The sequence below is a fragment of the Bos indicus genome, chromosome 11 (assembly GCF_029378745.1).
Source record: "Bos indicus isolate NIAB-ARS_2022 breed Sahiwal x Tharparkar chromosome 11, NIAB-ARS_B.indTharparkar_mat_pri_1.0, whole genome shotgun sequence".
Taxonomy (NCBI): domain Eukaryota; kingdom Metazoa; phylum Chordata; class Mammalia; order Artiodactyla; family Bovidae; genus Bos; species Bos indicus.
In genome coordinates this window covers 59,786,205-59,808,249 of record NC_091770.1, presented here as the reverse complement: position 1 = coordinate 59,808,249, position 22,045 = coordinate 59,786,205, and the positions used below count along the sequence as shown (strand labels likewise).

The 22,045-nt window shown below is 36.0% G+C and overlaps 1 protein-coding gene across 7 annotated transcripts in view; it reads left to right on the top strand.

Annotated features, from left to right (window-relative positions):
* The window catches only part of USP34 (ubiquitin specific peptidase 34), a 240,420-nt gene that overhangs the window by 72,680 nt on the left and 145,695 nt on the right, over positions 1–22,045 (top strand). For all 7 annotated transcript variants that reach the window (XR_011569295.1, XM_070798851.1, XM_019970352.2 and 4 more), the window contains exons 6-10: positions 1,054–1,121; positions 4,644–4,836; positions 6,323–6,384; positions 16,715–16,796; positions 16,881–16,973. Coding sequence is in view for 6 of the 7 variants with exons in the window: in XM_070798851.1 (XP_070654952.1) it covers positions 1,054–1,121; positions 4,644–4,836; positions 6,323–6,384; positions 16,715–16,796; positions 16,881–16,973 (498 nt within the window). In the remaining variant the exon portion in view is untranslated. The remainder of the gene's footprint in view (positions 1–1,053; positions 1,122–4,643; positions 4,837–6,322; positions 6,385–16,714; positions 16,797–16,880; positions 16,974–22,045) is intronic.

Here is a 22,045-nt window from a genome sequence, read left to right as displayed (position 1 = left end):
ATTTTCATTAAGGATTGCTTTAAATCTTAATGGTGTATAATTTATAAGAAATGTTTTCCTTATGGTTAATATTTTCATTAATGGTTAAAAAAATCTTATTCTCAGGTTATGAAGATATTTTTCCATTTTCTTCAAGTTTTGTTATATTACTTTGTTATTTTGACCTGTAATTCCGTGGTAACTGACCGTGTGTGGTGTATGTGAGGGATTAGGATTCATTTTCTTTTTCATACAGCCAACTCCTGGTCCTATCACTATTTGTAGCAAAGACAGTTCTTTCCTCTTTGTTTTGCAGACTCATTTTTGTCATAAATCAAGTATCTTTATGTGTCTTCTTGGGCATAGTCTCAGATTTATAGTATGTTCCATTTGTCTATTTGATTGTCTTGTGCTATTTTTCATACTATCTAATTTCTGCTGCTTTTTAAGAAGTCTTGTTATGCAGTAAAACAAGTTCTACCTCCTTGTCATTTTTTTTAAAAAATTAAGGTGTAATTGACATATAGGGCTTTCCAGGTGGCTCAGTGGTTAATAATCCATCTGTCAACACAGGAGACATGGGTTCGATCCCTGGTTGAGGAACTAAGATGCCACATGCCATGGGGAAACTCATCCGCATACTACAACCACTGAGCCTGTGTGCCACAACTAGAGAGAAGCTGGAGTGCCATAACTAAGACCCAACATAGCCTAATAAATAAATAAATATATAGTTTAAAAAACTAAGATGATTTATGAAAAAATTATATAGTTCTATTGTATTTGGGTTGCTACCATGCAAAGAGGTATAGAATAGCAGGTAGTAAGATACTCTTGGATTGATGGTTCTCCCTTTTTATCAAGATGCTGATAGTAATTCTTTAGGTTGATTTTAGGTATATGTATTAAAAATGTATAGGTTAAACTACTTGTATGTGTTCAGTAATATTTCTTAGTTTATCCTTTACAAAATATTTATGTTTTAGATGTAGCAAAATACTAAATGTTTTTGTTCTTAAAGACATGTATTTCATATTCATTATACATTAATATTGCTTTTATGTTTCTTTATAGATTAGAATATGGCTGCATATCCCTGCTGTCATGCAGCACATTATTCCTTTTAGGACATACGTTATCAGGTAAGTTTATAAAACTTTTCTCCCCTTGTTGTCAATATAGTAGTGTTTAAAACTGTTCATATAATAGTACAGAATTATATTGTTTGAAAGCCCTTTGCATTCACATTCCCCAGAGAAAATTTTAATTTGACAATTTATAGTTTCTAATGAACATGTATTTTTATATTTAATGTTTACTTTTAAGCAATTCATGTTGGAATTTTTTTTCCTTGAGTATAAAGAATGAGAGATTAACAGTGGTTGCATGATATCCAGCTATATTTATTCAGTAAGCAAATATATACTAAGTTTTATAGGCATAGGGAATATAGCAGAGAAGAAAAGTTACCTCCTTTTGTGTAATCTGTGTACACAATAAAAAATAATAGAGTCCATTAGAAAGTCATGAGTACCAGCTATTAAAAAGAATGCATTTGAATCAGTTCTAATGAGGTGGATGAAACTGGAGCCTATTATACAGAGTGATGTAAGTCAGAAAGAAAAACACCAATACAGTATATTAACGCATATATATGGAATTTAGAAAGATGGTAACGATGACCTATATGCGAGACAGCAAAAGAAACACAGATGTAAAGAACAGACTTTTGGACCCGTGGGAGAAGGCGAGGGTGGGATGATTTGAGAGAATAGCATTGACACATGTATATTATCATATGTGAAATAGATCCCCAGCCCAGGTTCGATGCATGAGACAGGGTGCTCAGGGCTGGTGCACTGGGATGACCCTGAGGGATGGGATGGGGAGGGAGTTGAGGGTGGGTGGGTTCAAGATGGGGAACATGTGTACACCCATGGCTGATGTAATGGCAATGTATGGCAAAAACCACTACAATATTATAATTAGCCTCCAATTGAAATAAATAATTAAAACATAAAAAAGAAATTCATGAGTACTACAGAGAAAAATAATGACAAGGGTGGATTGAGAGTTCTAGAGGGTAGGTCACAATTAGTAACTGTGGGTATGGAGAAGGTCTCATTGAGGAGCAAGTGATACTTGTGTTTTGTAAGTCCCAACCTATGAATGAAACCTATGATGAAGATAGAGAAAGAATTGTATTGTTTAAATGTAGGATGTAAGCTTTTGGTGTTCTTAGATTGTGTTACTTGATAATATTTAAGAGTTCTTTATAATTTTTCTTATTCTTGCATTTGCAAAAATTTTAGTGCCTACTATTTTCCAGTTACTGTCTAAGTTATTGGAGAAAGTATCAGGAAAAGAATCAGATAATGCTGAATCCTGTGCAAGTAAAGATATAAGGTGATAGAGAATATGAGGCCTTTCAGAAAGGTGGCATCTGAAGAACATGAATCTGCTCATCAGATATTAATTAGAAGGACATATTTCAGGTAGAAGGAACATAAAGGCATAGGCTTTGAAGTTGGAAAGAATATGACATTAAAAAACTAGAAGTAGATTGGCAGAGAACAATGCACAGGGAAGTTCAATTATGATATGATTGATAAAATTATTTAGGACCTTCAGGCTGTTGCAAGGAATTTGAATTTACTTTTAGCAGTGGGGTCTGTTGAAGGGTTTTAAGTAGATGAATCCTGATGGTTTTTTTTTTTTTTTTAATAGCTTAATTTTCTAAAAAGATTTGGTTATTTTGTTTGTGGCTTTGCTGGGTCTTCACTGCTTCAAGCCCATGGGCTGTGTCCAGTTGTGGAGGGTAGGGGCTTCTCTTGTTGCAGAGCACAGGTTCCAGGTGCACAGGCTTCAATAGTTGTGGCACACGGGACTCAGTGTGCCCACGCACACTGCAGCATGGGATCGTCCTGGACCAGGGATTGAAAGTGTGTCCACTGCATTGGCAGATGAATTCTTAACCACTGGATCACCAGGGAAGCCCTCATAGTGGTTTTTAAAAGATCAGGTTGGCCTTTCAGTAGCTTGGAAGTTGCCTCATAAATTGTAGGAGGGTTGAAGGAGAAGCTGGGAGACCAACTGAAAAGTTAATGCAGTAGTCCTGGAAAGAAGTTAGGGATACTTGTTCAAGGATTGTTGATAAGCAATAAACTTGTACAAGGTTATTGTTACGTTTTGCAGATTCATTGGATATAGTTGAGAATGAAAGCAACAAGATTGGTGATTGTGGAGTTTAAGAAAAGGGATAGCGTAGTGGATGACACTTAACCCTCTTCTCCTTGATTCCTCTGTTTGCAGTTGGTATCATTAACTGAGATGGGAAAGACAGAGAGAGTTTAAAGACTTCATTTTTACATGCCTTTGGGACATTTAAGTGACAGTAGGAAATTGGGAGTAAAAGCATGTAATTTAGAACAACAGCATTAATTTAGAAGTTGTCAGCATAAAGAATCACTCTTAGAATCTTCTGGAGTAAATAAATGAACTCATCTAGGGAGAGAACATAGAAAGAGAATACAAGTGAAGCTAGGATGCAGGCCTGCCTCAGGTAGCTTTTGCTGTGTAAGAAAACACCCAGCACTAGTAGCTTAAAATAACAGCCATTTATCATTTCTCACAGGTCTCCGGTTGGTTAGCTCTTCCGATCTATGTTGACTTGGCTGGACCTGGATGCTCTAGGATAGATAACTTCATTCATTTGTCTTGTGGTTGGCAGGTGGATTGGTCTCGGGTGGAGACAGGTGCTCATATATATTTTGGCAGTTGGCTGGATGTTATTTGGGGCATTAGCTATGTGTCTTTCATCCAGTAGGCTTTCCTGAGTCCATTTTCTTGGTAGTTGAAGAGTTCCCAGCAATAGAGAGCAAGCCCAAATGCTTTTAAGCTTCTGCTGTGTCACATTTCTTTGTGCCATTGGCCAAAGGAACTTTCATGGCAAAGTTCAGGTGCAAGGAAGTAGAGAAATGACACTTTTGATAGGAAGAGTGGCGAAGTCACATTGCAAAGACTGCTGTATGAAGTGATGGGAAGGATATGGAGTCTTTTTGCAATCCATTATGGGCCCTGAGGAGCAGTAATGTTGAAAGGTTGGGTCGAGGAGGAGGAACCAACCAAATAATATAGGTAGGGCCTGAGAGGAAAACCAGTGGATTGTGATTTTTGAAATCCAAATAATGCTGTTTAAAATGTACACATTTTGAAAGATTTTGGCTGTGTCAGGAAGTAGATATGTTGTTTGTATGAAGTTAAGTGAAACTTATTAAAAGCAAGAGCTGTATACATGACAGGTATTAGAGAATAGAAAGCTTTACTGGAGGTGCGGTACGGAATCTGATGTTAAACCACTTGTCTCTGTGTAGTTCCTCCCTCCCTCCCTCCCTCCCTCCCTCTTCCCACCTTCTATGTTGTGTTGGACTTTGCAGTTTCTGATTCATGTTGAACTCTCAGCAAAGGACACGTTGCCACAGGTCACAATGCTTGAAGTATCACTTAGAAATAGTTTAAATTGGGGATATTAATCCCAGGATGTCAGGTTCTACTGTACCAAACATTTCGAAGTTAGGGAGCAAAGGAATATTATTGAATTTTTAAGTTGGATTAAGAAATAGCTTGCAAGTTTTCGTGTATGTTGTATTTCTGAATCATTTCAGGTATTTATGCAAGCTCTCTGATCAGGAGTTAAGGCAGAGTGCGGCTCGCAACATGGCTGACTTAATGTGGAGCACAGTGAAAGAACCATTGGACACGACGTTGTGCTTTGATAAAGAAAGCCTAGATCTTGCATTTAAGTACTTTATGTCACCTACTTTGACTATGAGGTTGGCTGGACTAAGTCAGATAACTGTAAGCTATTTTTATTTTTGGTAATTTTTTGTTTGCCTTCTCAGGCTATCATTATCATCATCATAATACCTACTGCTTATGGAGCCACCTATGGAGCACAATGGAGCACCATTGTGCTAAGGACTTTAAGTGCATTATTTTTTGTGGTCCTTACAAATCATTTCTTATGTGTTCTCTTTCCTCCTATTTTAAATGTGAAGAGGCAGGGACTTAGAAGGATTTATACCTTAGGTCTTTTTGATTTTCAGGTCCAACTCCTTCACTTGTTTTTTATATATATATATATTTTTTTTTTTTTTAATAATTTTTGGGGTAAATTTTCCCCCTTCTTTTTTAAAAAAAATATTTATTATTATTTATTTCATTGTGCCAGATCTTAGTTGCAGCATGTGAGATCTAGTTCCCTGACCAGGAATTGAACCCAGGCCCCCTGCATTTGGAGCGTGGAGTCTTAGCCACTGGACTACCAGGGAAGTCCTAGCTGTTCAGTTTTTTTACATTTAGAAAGCAATGTTTTCAGGGAGAAAAAGAATAGAAGATTATAAGTAACTAATTCATTTCAGGTAGAAGCCACAGATTATTGGGCCATAGGCAAGATTTGACTAACAGAAACTTTTGGTTTGCACAGTAGCAAATACTGTTTTAAATGGTGAGAAATACATACTATTAGCCTCTCTGAGAGGGGTGGGTGGCAAGAATCTGGTGTTCTTGAATCTGTCTTCTTGCATGACAGTTTGCTTAGAGCTAAGTAGTTAGCTGCATTTTTCAGAATGGATATGCTTACTCTGGTTTACAAAGGTCTGTATTAGATTTACTCCTTTATATTTACTACCTATTTTTATAGTATAGTTATTCTGAAGTGGCTAGATTTTACCCATGTATTAGACTGTAAATGTGGAAAACAATGGCAGTTTCCCAAATCAAATCTTAAAAGTATAGGCCTAGGAAGCCTTTCTCGAATTTCATTGGGCTTCCCAGGTGGCGCTAGTGGTAAAGAACCTGTCTGCCAATGCAGGAGACATAAGAAACGGGTTTGGTGCCTGGGTTGGGAAGATCCCCTAGAGGAGGGCGTGGCAATCCACTCCAGTATTCTTGCCTGGAGAATCCCCATGGCAGAGGAGCCTGGCAGGCTACAATCCATGGGGTGGCAAAGAATCTGACACTACTGAAGTGACCTGGCATGCACGCAATGACACATTACTTGCTGCTTTGCATTAAATTTTTGTGATTTTTTCCCCCTTATTCAGCTTTTTTCTAACATTCTCAGTGAAATAAAGCCCAAGTATTGCTTGTGGAATGAATTCATGTTTAAAAATGATAAATGAAATAGGCTAATTGGGAAGTATATATCTGATGATCTTATATTTTATAATTTTGATCTGATTATTGCTTTCTGATCTGCATATCAAATACGTCAAACTATGTTTCTTGCCAGTTGCTAACATGCAAGAATAATTTTGGAAAAATATGTTTCTTTTCTGTATAGAATCAGCTTCACACCTTCAATGATGTGTGCAATAATGAATCATTGGTATCAGACACAGAAACGTAAGTAATTTATGCATAAGTACACTATATCAGTGTGTAGCTATTTATATGATAAATATAACTGTGACTATTTGAAGTGTTCACTGGAAATATTTTGCCTTGTGGTATAGCCTTTAATAAGCTTTCAGAGGAATATATTGCAACACTTAAAACATACAGTGTTATTTTTCACAAAATACAAAGAGAGACTATACAGGAGAACTTAATAGTAAAGAATATGGTACTGATAGTTTTCGGAAACCGCACTTGATGCAGGAAAAGCTCTCATTTAACTTTTTTTTTTTTTTGGAAAAACCAAGTTCATGATGCTCACATATGAAAAAGTAGTTTTTATAACCTACAGCTTTTTAAAGTACTTAGAAATGCTTATTTTTCTAATATTCTATTTAGTTGTCCATCCAGTATAGAAATCATTTTTTTAAATCTCAGTTGGGTAGTAATATTTTCTGCTGTAACAGAGTTCGTTAGTTTTATTTTTGCTGTGTCATTGCACGGCTTGCCGAGTCTTAGTTCCCTGTGGTTGTTTAGTGGCTCAGTTGTGTTGGACTCTTTTGTGACCCCATGGACTGTAGCCCACCGTACTCCTCTGTCCATGGCATTTCCCAGGCAAGAATACTGGAGTGGGTTGCCATTTCCTTCTCTAGTGGATTCTCCAGAACCTAGGGATTGAAGTCTCCTGCTTGGCAGGCAGATTCTTTACTTCTGAGCCACTGACTAGGGATCAGACCCACACTCTTGGTTGTGAAAGTGTGGAATCCTAACCACTGGATCGCCAGAGAATTCCTCAGAGTTACACAGTTTTAAGGTGTTAGAAAATTAGTAATGATATGAATGAGTCATATTTTTGGTTTACTATAACTTTTATGCATTGATGTTAGTTCTGCTCTGTGGAGCTAATTTCCATTGAACCCATCCCTTCATGAGTTTGGAAACCAGAGACTATGCCTGTACTTTTTTTTTCTCACATATTATGGTTATTAGCTATATGGCCAGGCGGGTCATTCACTTTTGGCAACATTCTTAGTCAGTTTAAGTCCCCTTAAAATGTGTGGCCCAGAATGGGTAGTAGCTTTATAAATTCTGGTTCATACTAGGAGTACTGTTTCACACAGTCAAGATAGTAAGTAGATTATATCCAATGTATATTAAACTACATGTCTGTATTTCCCTTTTTGACACCTGAGTGCATCCCCTTGCACCCCTTCAGACTGCCTTTAAGAGAATTTTAAAATTGCCAATGAAGTAATCACTCCCCATCCCTGCAAAAAGACAGAAATTAAAAGTCTTGAACTCACCAGTGTAGTAACCCTACATGTACAGGCTAGGTTTTTATGTTCCTGTGGATAGAGAGTAAGAAGGAATTCCATTTAAAAAATGTGTGAAGTTTATACATACTAAAGACATGCTTAAGAGGGAGGGGATTAAAAGTTTTGAGGAATAGTTAGTAGAGATATTTTAAGTTGGAAAGAGAAGAGTTTGTACAGTGTGGAAAGATTGGAGCAAATTCATTGTTGGAGCCTGTGACTTGTGTCTGTCTTTTTAAGCAGTTTTATTAAGGTATAGATAATGCACATATCATAAAACTCACCTGTTTTTATAATGAATTCTAGCAAATTTACAGAGTTGTACAACTTTCATCACAGTCCAGTTGTAGAACATTTATATTACTTCAGAAGGATCCCTTTTGCCCATTTGTAGTCAGTTGTATCCCCCCCACCCCTCCTGTACCATGGCATGTGGGATCTTAGTTCCCTGGCCAGGGATTGCACCTATGCCCCCTGCAGTGGAAGCTCAGAGCCTTAGCCACTGGACTGCCAGGGAATTACATCAATACCCATTCTTTTTTTGTTATTGTTTGTTTTTTAAAATTAATTTTTTATTTTAATTGGAGGCTAATTACTTTGTAATATTGTAGTGGGTTTTGCAATACATTGACATGAATCAGCCATGGGTGTACATGTGTTCCCCATCCTGAACCCCCCTCCCACCTCCCTCCCCATCCCATCCCTCAGGGTCATCCCAATGCATCAGCCCTGAGCACCCTGTCTCATGCATCAAACCTGGGCTGGCAATCTGTTTCACATATGATAATATACATGTTTCAATGCTATTCTCTCAAATCATCCCACCCTTGCCTTCTCCCATAGAGTCCCAAAGACTCTTCGTTACATCTGTGTCTCTTTTGCTATCTCTCATGTAGGGTGATCGTTACCATCTTTCTGAATTCCATATATGTGCGTTAATACACTGTATTGGTGTTTTTCTTTCTGACTTCACTCTGTTTAATAGGCTCCAGTTTGATCCACCTCATTAGAAGCGATTCACATGTATTCTTTTTAATGGCTGAATAATATTCCATTGTGTATATGCACCACAGCTTTCTTATGCATTCATCTGTGGATGGACATCTAGGTTGCTTCCATGTTCTGTCTGTTGTAAACAGTGCTACGATGAACATTGGGGTACCCGTGTCTCTTTGAGTTCTGGTTTCCTTGGTGTGTATGCCCAGCAGTGGGTCAATCCCCATTCTTATCCCCATCCCCATTAATAATCTTTGTCTGTAGATTTGCCCATTTTGGGGGTTTGCTATAAATGGAATCATATGATAGTGTTTGTTTTCAATTGCCACCTTTCACTTACACTGTTTATTTTGCGGCTCATTCATGTTGTGGTATGAATTAGTACTTCATTCCTTTTTATTGGTGAATAGTGTTACATTATATAGCTTTATCACATTTTGTTTATTCTTTTACCAAATTGATGGATATTTTGATTGTTTCTACTTTCTGATTAGTATGAATAATGCTACTTTAAATATTTGTGTATAAGTCTTTTTGGACATATGTTTTCATTTCTCTTGGTAGATACATAGGTATGATCAGCTGGTTTGTAAGGTCATTTTATGTTTAACTTTTAAAGAAACTGTCAAAATGTTTTCCAGCATTCCTGTATTATATTTCCACTAGTAATATATGAAGGTTTCAGTTTTCCCCAATCGTATCAACACTTGTTTTTACCTGTATTTTTGATTATAGCCATTATAGTGGGTGTTAGTGTCATTTCATTATGACTTTTATTTGTATTTGCCTAATTACCAGTAATGCTGAGCATCTTTTTATATGGTTATTTGCCATTCTGTTTCTTCTTTGGTGAATTGTTTGTTCACTTTTTGGCCTAGTTTTTAGTTGGGTTATTTGTCTTGTTTTACAGATTAACATATAATCTGTACCACAGAATGTTAATGTGTGCTTAAGAAGAATTTATTCAGCTGTTGTATGGAGTGTTCTATAGGTGTCTCTTGAAAGTCAAAGTGAAGTCGCTCAGTCGTGTCCGACTCTTTGCAACCCCATGGACTGTAGCCCACCAGGCTCTTCCGTCCATGGGATTCTCCAGGCAAGAATACTGGAGTGGGTCGCCATTTCCTTCTCCAGGGGATCTTCCCGACCCAGGGATCGAACCCAGGTCTCCCGCATTGCAGGCACATGTTTTAACCTCTGAGCCACCAGGGAAGTCCTTAGGTGTCTCTTAGGTCTAGTGAACTCGTAATGTTTGTCTTCAGTATCCTTGTTGATTTTTTTATCTACTTGTTCCAATCTGTTATTAAAAGTAGGGGATTGAAGTCTCTGACTTCAGTTTATCCTCATTTTGTGGATTCTGTTTTTATTAATTTGCCTGTGTGCTACAGTTTATTTGTAACCCCCAAATCAATACTTTTGGTTCTTCATAGTCTTGCTGAAATGCACAGAGCAATAAGAAAGTCTCCCAACGTGCACATTCCCAGCTGAAGTCATATAAAGTGATGCTCTGTTTTCTTGTTTTAGCACTGGTTTAGAAAGGACCAGGGGATGGAAGTGGTAGGAGGCCGTGCAGTATAGTGCAAGAAGCTGTGACTCTGGGCCAGTTGGAGGGATATGAGTCTCACATCTAGTACTTGATATTGGGGCAGTAGTCATGTGTGGATGTGGGAGTTGGACTATAAAGAAAGCCGAGCACTGAAGAATTGATGCTTTTGAACTGTGGTGTTGGAGAAGACTCTTGAGAGTCCCGTGGAGTGCAAGGAGATCCAACCAGTCCATCCTAAAGGAAATCAGTCCTGAATATTCATTGGAAGGACTGATACTGAAACTCCAATACTTTGGCCACCTGATGCAAAGAACTGACTCATTGGAAAAGACCCTGATGCTGGGAAAGATTGAAGTCAGGAGGAGAAGGGGACGACAGAGGATGAGATGGTTGGATGGCATCACTGATTCAATGGACATGAGTTTAAGTAAACTCCGGGAATTGGTGATGGACAGGGAGGCCTGGTGTGCTGCAGTCCATGGGGGCGCAAAGAGTCGGACATGACTGAGCAGCTGAACTGAACTGAGCCATGTCACTGAACACTTCTGATGCTCATTTTCTCTTTTGTAACACGAAAATAGAATCTGAAAAGAAGTTCTTTTTTTTTTAAATTTGATATTCAAGAGTTCAATATGAGTTTATTCAGTGCAGAGATTTTATAGGATTCAGTTGCCATGAGTAAAAAATGAGAATTGACTGTATTTATTTGTTCTTTCAGTTCTATGGTGAAATAGAATATACAATGGAATACTATTCACCCATAAAAAGAATGAAATTTTGCCATTTATGGTAACATGGATGGACCTTGAGGGCGTTATACTAAGTGAAATAAGTCAGAAAGATATCATATGGTCTCATTTATATACAGACTTTAAAAACTAAAAACCCTAAGCTCAAAGATAGAATATATTGGTAGTTGTCAGAGGTGTGGAGGTCAGAGGAGGGCAGAAGAGGTGAGGGAGGTCAAAAGATACAAATGTCTAGTTACAAAATAAGTAAGTTGTGGGAGTGGTAATGTATAGCATGGTGGCTATATTGTATTGCATATTTGAAAATTGTTAGAGTAGATCTTAAAAGTCCTCATCACAAATGAAAAAAAAATTTTGTAACACCATCATAGTGGATGTTAACTAGATTTACTATAATTTAGGTATATACTTACACAGTCATTTAGCTATATATACAAATGTTGAATCATCATGTTGTGCATTTGGGACTAATCATGTTGTTTGTCCGTTGTACCTCAATTATAAAAAGTTTTTAGAAAAAGAGTATCGAAGAAAACAACATGGTAACACTTAAATGAGAGCCATGTCTCTTTTTCCAGAGGGAATGGGGAAGGGGAAGGGTGTTGATGAACTTTTTATGATGACAGTTTTACATAAAGGGAAAAGTCTCCTTTGCATTGTTCTGACTGAAGTGGAAACTTCAAAACAAATATTCGTTTTGTGAAACAATATTTCTTTGAAGAAGTTCTGCAAATGAATTGTAGACCAAATTGTGTACTTAATGTTACTATGTGAGATTTGCATTTAATCAAAGTCTGTGTCTTCTTTCAGTCAGTCTAACCAATGAGTCATATTATTGCACTGAGTCATTCTTTTAAAGAGAACCCACTCTAGGAAGCACTTGATGCTAATAACATGTTCCTTTTATTCATTAAAGCGGTGGGTAATATTAATCTAAGAAAAATATTCAGGGGTTCAGTATTAGCTAACTCAGTGCAGTGACATTGTATGATACAACTATCAGGGGTGATGAGAATTGGCTGTATTTCTTTTTCTCTCTCAATTTTTGTTGGTTTTGGCTGCATGTACTTTAGGACATTTTGTTGGGTACACTCTGTTTATAGTTACTATGTTATGTTGATAATTTCATCCTTTCATCATCCTAAAATGTCCGTCTTCGTCTCTTTAAAACAATATTTGGCTTAGTTCATTTCATTTGATGTTAGTATAGTCAGTGTAACTTTATTATGTTAACTCTTTTTCCTTCCTCTTACTTTCAACCTGTTTGTATTTTTGGATCTAACATACATCTCTTGATGACAGCATTTGGTTGGATTGGGGAAAAAAATCTACTCTTACACAGTACTCCCTTATGATTGTATTATTTAATTCAGTCACTGTATAGTTGGAGTTATGCCTGCCATTTTGCTTTTGGTTTTTTTATGTCTTAATTAAAATTTTTTTTCTGTTTCTCCTTTACTGCCTTATTTTGCAGTGTATATAGTAGTATAGTTGTCTCTTGGTATGTGTTGGGAATTGGTTCTAGACCACCTGAGGATACCAAAATTTAAGTGTTATGTAAATAGTTGTCAGCATGTGGCAAATTCAACTTTTGCCTTTTGGAACTTCTGGGAATTTTTTTAAGAAATATTTTTGATCCTTTTTTGTTTGCATATATGGATGCAGAATCCATGGATACAGAGAACCAACTGTATACCATTTTAATTCTATTTTTTTATACTTTAAAAATTAGTGGTGGCTTTATGGGTTACAATATGCATCTTTATTACTGTCTACTTCAGATTAATAACAATTCTAATAAAATATAGGAACATTGCTTCAGTATAGCTCTATTTTCTGATAAAAAGTCTGCTGTTAATCTTATTGTAGTTCTTCTGTACATGTTTATTTATTTATTTATTTTTGCTGTTTTTAAGATTTTTCTGTTGGTCGTTGGCTTTTAAGAATTTGATTGTGGTTTCTCTGGGCGTTAATATCCTTGTGTTTATCTTAGTTGGAGTTTATTATGGTTCTTGAATGTGTAGATGAACATTTTTCTTCAAATTTCGGATGTTTGACCATAATTTCTTCAAATTTTCTTTCTGCTTGCTCCCCTTAGTCCTTATGGGAGTCCCAGTTGTGTGTATGTTTCCAGGGTCCTGAATGGTTGTTATTGATAATGTTGTCCAATTTTACACTTACTCTGAATATTTTTCAAGGAACTGAAAGAATTATTTTTAGTTGTTAAATTGTCTTTTTCTATGGAGTTCATTTGTGGATCATAGCTTCTGTCAGCCTACTCAGAAGTAGGTAAAATATACCACTAGTAGTTTTATTTTCATGTTTGATCCTTTGAGGCCATATGTCTAATTCATAGCTTCTTTTAAAAAATATTTATAATAATTTTAAAATTAAAAATAATTCTTTTGTGGATAAACAAGAAAAGGAATTTTAATTTCTTCCCGGTTTTTCTGTGTATAATTTATGTTGCTGAAAAAACTTGGAATCTTTGCACTACACATCCTGTTTTGAAACCTATTTTCTTTTACCCACAGTATATGTAACACTACTTTTTTCATTAGGTGTTCTTCTGTGGTAACCATTTAAAAATTTTTAAAAGAATTAATTTGAAAGGGCTTGGATCAATTAAAGTGAATCAACAATTAATAACTTTCCAAAACAAGTACCAGGCCCAGGTGGGTTCACTAGTAAATTTAACCAAATATTTAAGGAAGAAATTATACCAGTTCTCTACAGTTTCTTTCAGAAAATAGCAGAAGGAAGCCTTCCTTACTCATTGAGGCCAGCATTACCCTAATAGCAAAACCAGACAAAGACATTACAAGAAAAGAAAACTACAGACCAGTATTTCTCATGAACAAACATATGAAAACCCTTAGAAAATATTAGCAAATTGAATCCAACAAGGTATAAAAAGAATGATACATCACAACCAAGTGAGATTTATCTCAGGTATTCAAGGCTGGTACAGCATTTCAAAGTCAATTAATGTAAAGTCAAAATTTGACAAAGTCAGACTTTACCATTCATGGTAAAAACTCTCAGTAAATTAGGCACAGAAGGGAACTAAATCAACCTGATAAAGGCCATCTGCAAAACCTCCTACTGCTAACACCATACTTAATGATGTGAAGGTCAAAGTTTTTCCACTAAGATCAGAAACAAAGAAAGGGTATCCCTTCTCACCACTGCTCTTCAGTGTATTGGAAGGTTGGAGGACTGACATTACCCACCTTCAACAGTTACTCTAAATTTACAGTGATCAAGACAGTGCAGTTTTGGTGATAGAGCAGAGAGATCAGTGGAACAGAATACGGTGCTCAGAAATAGGCCCATATAAATACAGTCAGCTGATATTTGACAAAGGTGCCAAGACAGTACAATGTAGCAGAGATAGAATTTCCAACAAATATTGTATTTGTATTCCAACAAACAAGTATTGAAACAATTGGACAACCAAGTGGAAAAAAAAATCTAGATGTAGATCTCACACTCTTTACAAAAGTTAATTCAAAATGAATCACATGCCTGAACATAGGATGCAAAACTAGAAAACTCCTAAAAGAATATAGGAAAAAACCTGAATGACCTAGGCTATGGTGGTGACCTTTTGAATACCATACCATGATCCATGAATTGATAAGCTGGACTTCTTCAAAAAACTTCTGCTCTGGGAAAGACAGTGTCAAGAGAATGAGAAGACAAGCCATAGACAGGGGAAAACATTTGCAGAAGACATTTGATAAAGAATTGTTATCCAGAATATACAAAGAACTCTTAAATATTTAACAGTAAGAAAATGAACAGAAAGAAAATCAGATTGAAAATACGCTGACTTTAGCAGACAGCTACACCAAGGCAGATATACGGATAGCACATGAACACATGCATACATCAGGGAAATGCAAATCAAAACAACGATGAAATTCTACTACACACCTATTGGAACAGTCAAAATGCACAGCACTGGTAACACCAGATACTGACAAAGAGTAAAGCAGTAGAAACACTTGTTCATCACTGGTGCTACTTTGGAAGACAGTTTCATGGTTTCTTACAAAACTCAGCATAACCTTATGATCCAGCAGTCTTGTTCCCTGGCATTTACCCAAAGAATTTGAAAACTTATATCCACACAAAAACTTGCACATGGGTGCTTACAGCAGCTTTAATCATAATTGCCCAAACTTGAAAGAAACCAATGGGTTAATGACAATGAAGGAAAATGGATTATGCTGAGTGAAAAAAAAATCTAAATTATAAAAAAATCACATGCCGTATCTTTTTACATGAAATTCTGGAAAATGAAAACTAATAACAAAGCAGATCACTGATTGTCTGGGCAGTGGGGGTGAGAGCTGAGAAAAGATAAAGTGGCATAAAGAAACTTTTTGGGTTGATGTGTTTGTAATCTTGACAGTGCTGATGAATTCATAGATGTATATGTAAGCTTGAGTTCACTGAACTATATACTTTAAATATGTTCAGTTTATTATGTTTCACACGTATCTTAAAGCTATAAAAGACAAATTAACTGATAAACTGACACTGTGTATTGTTGGGCTTCCCTTGTGGCTCAGTCAGTAAAGAATCTGCCTACAATGCAGGAGACCCGGGTTCGATCCCTGGGTTGAGGAGATCCCCTGGAGAAGAAGTGGCTACCCACTCCAATATTCTTGCCTGGAGAATTCCATGGATAGAGGAACTTGGCCAGCTACCTAATAGTTTAATTTCTGTGCCAGTGGTTTATTACTCTAAAAGAAAGTTGTTAGCTCTTTTCCAAAAATGAAGGAAAATCTAAAACTGTTTAGGAATAAAAAGTTCACATTTTGAAATGAAGGGTGAATTGTTCATGATAAATGTAGCCAAGTGTTCTGAACAGTCAGTTGATACCCGACTCTTTAGCAGAACCTTTTTGAGTATCAGGCAGGGGAGTTACCGTTTGGCTTGGAGAGTTTTCTTTCCCGCCCCCCACACTTTGGTAACCTACTTTTATGATATCTACTCATAGTGGCTCGTGCTTGATCACTCAGTGTCTGACTTTTTGTGACTCTGTGGACTGTATAGCCCACAAGGCTTCTCTGTTCATGGGATTTCCCAGGCATGAATAATGGAGTGGATTGCCATTTCCATCTCCAGGGAAATCTTCCCAACCCGGGGATTAAATCAGCATCTCCTGCATTGGCAGGCGGATTTTTTATCACTGAGCCACCAGGGAAGCCCAGCCATAGCAGACCTACGGGAAAACCTTCCTTGAATGCTTCAGTGTCTGCTGTGGAAATAATGGGAAGGCATGATCTTTGAGTCAGAAAATGCATCGCTTTCTGGGTGTTACCCTTGGTATTCTCCCCTACGTACCTGGTATTCTCCCCTATGCACCTGGTATTAGTTAGCCTAACTTTTCAGAATTTTTTTGTTTGTTCATAAATTTAGGTAGTAATGTCATTTCTTGATTTCGGTTTCAGTTACTCTTTGTAGTATTATTAACAGTTAATTGTATATAGTCACTTCTTTATACTCCAGTATCCTTGCCTGGAAAATCTTCTGGACACAGGAGCCTGGTGGGCTGCAGTCCATGGGGTCGCAGAGTTGGGCACGACTGAGCGACTAACACACTAACACTTATAATTTGTATGTGAGCAGTTTTGGGTTTTCACCTGAGTCTGCTTTTAGACATGGGACAGAATGATACTAATAGTTTTTGAAATGTATAAACTATTTTTTTTATTTGACTTTAGGTCCATTGCAAAAGAACTTGCAGACTGGCTTATAAGCAACAATGTGGTAGAGCATATATTTGGACCAAATTTACATATTGAGGTTTGTGGACTTTTATATGACTTATCTGCTCTATTAAGAGAGAAAGTTTTTAAAAATTAACTATAATAAGGTTTTCTTTCCCAGATTATCAAACAGTGCCAAGTGATTTTGAATTTTTTGGCAGCTGAAGGGCGATTGAGTACTCAGCATATTGACTGCATTTGGGCTGCTGCACAGGTAATATCAACAGCTTACATTTATTAAATACTTCCTTATTATATGTTCTAAGTGCTCACTCCCTGATAAGGTGAATTCTGTTACCATTTTGTAGCTAAAGAAACCAAGACATGGGAAAAATTGGGGACCAAATCTGTGAATCCATGTCTTGTCTTACTGTACAAGTGGTATAATTAAAGGAAGTGAGAGCTAGTCAGTTAGAGGTTCTTGGTTTATTAAGAGACATTTTCCTATTATTATCATTTATACAATCGGTGCTTCTGTCCTGAACATTGTAATGTTTTTTTTTCTATTATACTATCTTCTTTTTAAATATAATTTTTGAATAGGCTCATTTCCATATGGTTTAAATTTCAAAAAATTGATATCTTTTCAAAAAAGATATGCTGTACATTTTCCCCTTTCTACCAGTCTCTCATGCATGCAGTTCCTTATCTCTCAGGTACATCATACATTTTCTGTATAAATTTCTAATTGTAAACAGTAAACATTTTTCTTTCCACTTTTCTTTTCCACAGATGTATCATACTAAATGGACTTGGTTTTTTTTCACTTAACATTTTGTCCTGGAGATTATTATTCCATATAAGTAACATAAAGCACTTAATTTTTTAAGGACTAGATAGTGTTTTATTATATGCATGTACCATAGTTTATTTAACCAATTCTTGTTCATAGGCACTATCTTTTTCTATTCTTTTCCATTACAAACAGTGCCACAACAGGTAACCTATTTACAGTCATTTCATCCAAGTGCAAAACCATTATGTAGGATAAATTCCTACTTGTAGGTAGAATTGTTACATTAAAGTTTATGTGTGGTTTACTTATGGTAGCTCATGGTGTGATAGTGCCACTTTGACCGCTCGCCGTTGTTTAGTTGGTAAGTCATGTCTGACTCTCTGCAGTCCCATGGACTGAGGCATGCCAGACTTCCCTCTCCTCTGTCTCCCAGAGTTTGCTCAAATACATGCATGTCCATTGAGTTGGTGATGCTATCTAATCATCTCATCCTCTGCCACCCATTTCTCCTTTTGTCTTCAATCTTTCGCAGCATCAACGTTTTTTCCAGTGAGTTGGCTCTTCACGACAAGTGGTCCAAGTACTGGCGCTTCAACTTCAGCATCATTCCTTATCTTTTCACCTTTAAGTGAAAGGAAGTCCTTATCCTTATCCTCTTCAATTAGTTGTATTAAACTCCTTTTTATTTGCTCAACTAGTGAGTGAAAAGTGTTATCATTGATGTTTTAAATTTGGATTTCTTTAATGTGAATCAGGTTGGAAATCTTGTGTTTAAGAACCCTTTTTGTTTCCGGGAATGTTTATATTCTTTGCCATTTATCAATTGCTTTACTTTTTTTTTGTAGGAGATCTTTATATATCAATGAAATTGGACTTTTTTTCTGTTAGGAGTTATGACTACATTCTGCTTTCATGTCTCCTTGCTTAATTCAGGTGGTTTTTGCAGTTGAGTTTCAAGTACGTGGTTTCAGACTTGTGGTTTAAGTTCTTAATGGCCTGTGGCTTTTGTGTTATGGTTTGAAATGCATTTCAAGATTATAACAGAATTCACCTTTAGTTCCTTTCTGTACATTTTGTTTCAATTTTGTTTTTTAATCTTCGATCCAATAGGAATTTATCATATACATACGCAGTATTTCCCCTCCCAATTTTTGGTTGTGTTGTCCCCATTCCATTTGTTTAGTAATTCTCTTCACTGATTTCAGACACTAGTTTTATCTTGACTGGGCCAATTTCTGAACTTTGTAGACTGACCTTTTTGTGTATATAGTCATGATCTGTATTCCAGGGATTGGTAAAGTTATAGCCTGTGGGCTGGACACTGGATTTTGTAGTTTGTTTGCCCCATAGCTTTGCCTGTTCATTTTCATATTGTCTGTGGCTGCTTCCACACTGCAGTGGCAGATTACAATATCTGTTACAGAGAATGTATCACCTGTAATCGTAAAATATTTACTGTCTGGTGCATCGAGAAAACATTTGTTAGTCCCTGCTTTTATACTCATATCTTTTCTTTTTTCACCTTGTGTCTGTGTAACATTTCTTAATATCTGGCAAAGCTGATCCTTTATATATATTTTAAAGAATCTGTGTCTCATTTATTTTTCCATGTGAGTTTTAGCATTGACTTACCTTTAAAAATATTATTTTCATTGTTATAATTATTTTGAAAAGTGCTATCTTCTTATCCAAGTTGTGATATGCCATTTGTTTTATTTTGTATCTTTCAGCATTTCAGAGTTACTTGCATATAGATTTTATCATATGTTAAGCTCATTCTTAAGGGTTTTAATTTTATATATTATTGCTATTAAAATAGCCATTTCTCCCCTTATACTTGCTTTCATCCATTATATTTTTGTTTCATCCATATTCTTAATGATCACAACATATATACATAAACTTTTAATATACTTACACTTTTTCAAATTTTTGATTTTTAATTTTTATTCATAGCAAGACAAAATTGAGAACAATGATATATTAAGTAATATAGAATAAGTAACTAGGAGTAATGAAGCATTGTTTATTGAAACTGAAATTCATCACATTTAAATTGATACTATGTATTAATTTTATCTAGCATTTTATCCTGGCAAAAATTTGAATTCACCAAAAAGGAAATTATTAAAAAATTCTGGCATAATCTGTAATATAGTCTGAAATAACTTAAAATATTTATAAAGGATAGTTTAATGAGATGAAATAAATACATTTGAAAGATTATTTTATTTGCATATTCCTGTGATTTGTTACTGTTTAACTTTTGACTGTACTACAGATTTCAAATTATCAGGAATTTTTACATTTTGAGTACCAACTATAACAGACATCAGGTTACAGGTTGTTTAGGGTTGGTTGGTTGGTTTCATAGGGTCTTGCCTGGGTCTATTTTCCTTCCCTCTGGAGTAAGTTTTTGAAATCACTTTGCACAGTTGATATGCATACATACACACACTTCACCCTGTAACAATTGGATTGACTGCTATTTTTTTCATTGTTTGTATCAAAACTCTTCTATTGGAATCCAAGCAGAAAAGAGATAAGGGTGACATAGGGAAATTGAAAAAAATGTGTAAAGTGGTTTATAAATATTTGAAAAATGCTTATCTTTGATTATAATTAAATGTAAGTTCAGCTAACATTATATCATTTTCACCTATTAGGTAATTCTCATTATGTTTGACAGTACACTCTGTTAACCAGAGTATGGTGTAACTTTAGGAGAACAACACTGCAGTTCTCTTTCTAGTTATTTGTCTTCTAAATACATGTACATGAAAATGTTTGATACACCACTCACTATGCTACTAGACCCTGAATGTCTGTCACGTGGGACTAAATGAGTTTTGGGAAAGCCGTCTAGTAGAATGTTCGGTGGCCATGAGAAGGACTGAACCTGATGTATTTTGTTCATGTGTAACAACCTCCAAGATATGTTTTTATTAAATAATAACGGTAGTAGATTTTTTATTAAGAGAAACAGTAAGTACCCAGTGTATTCTCCCACTGTGTATTAAAACAGTGGTAAAAAGAGAATGTACATACATGTATATGTACTCTTTGTACTTGTGAGTGGAACAATTTTAGAAAAACACACAAGAAATTTTAATAGGTTTGCTTTTGGGGAAGTGGCCTGAGGTAGGTGGGAGATTTTGCCCACGTTTATGTAAACTTGAAAAGTTTTACATGTGTTTACTAATTTTTCATTAAATATAAAAAGTTGTACATAAAGTTACAGTAAAGATTTTGACATTTAAGTGACTTTCTGTACCATTTAAAATGACTTACTATTCTGATTTGAGTTACCTCTTTACATCTCTCTTCATACCCTTTCATATAAAATCTTTTAGTCATAGGACATAAAAAGGTAAACTTCAGAATCTTTTTTACTGTATTGGAATTTATCATTAAATGCTTTCCATATTTAAAGAATATATATAGATTTATATATAGATTACATATAGCCATGAAATTAAAAGACGCTTACTCCTTGGAAGACAAGTTAAGACCAACCTAGATAGCATATTGAAAAGCAGAGACATTATTTTGCCAACAAAGGTCCATCTAGTCAAGGCTATGGTTTTTCCAGTGGTCATGTATGGATGTGAGAGTTGGACTGTGAAGAAAGCTGAGTGCCAAAGAATTGATGCTTTTGAACTGTGGTGTTGGAGAAGACTCTTGAGAGTCCCTTGGACTGCAAGGAGATCCAACCAGTCCATTCTAAAGGAGATGAGTCCTGGGTGTTCTTTGGAAGGAATGATGCTGAAGCTGAAACTCCAGTACTTTGGCCACCTCATTCAAAGAGTTAACTCATTGGAAAAGACTCTGATGCTGGGAGGGATTGGGGGAAGGAGGAAAAGGAGACGACAGAGGATGAGATGGCTGGATGGCATCCCCGACTCGATGGACATGAGTTTGGGTGAACTCCGGGAGTTGGTGATGGGCAGGGAGGCCTGGCGTGCTGCAATTCATGGGGTCGCAAAGAGTCGGACACGACTGAGCGACTGAACTGATATATAGATTTATGTAACTTAGATAATAATTTTGTCTTAAAATACAGCTAAAAGCTTTTTGGGGATTTTCCTGTCTCAGTGACAGAAGTAAAATTACTTAGATCTTAGAATTTAAATATCATCTGATTCAGTGTGCATTATGTACATTTTGAAGGGCAATATTTCATACTTCTCATCTGATTCTCAAAGGGAATATATGATGACTAATTTTAGAAACACTGATTAGCTTCTGCTTGTATATTTGTATGTACATTTAAACTGCTGCTTTTTGAGACTCTGCATACTGTTAGCATGTGAAGTTATGATTGTACTTCAGTTATAATCTGGCCATTGCAGTATCTGTCATTGTGTTACATCTTATGATTTGAATTCTGTTCATTTATGCCTATTTTAGGAGCTGTTTATATGAATAGTGATTCCTTCTTGTACTATATATTCAAACCTCTTGTCTATACTATATTCTTTTTTTATGTTGTTGGGTATTTCCTGTGTTGTTCATATTTAAGGTAGACGACTGGTAAGAGATCTTAGTAC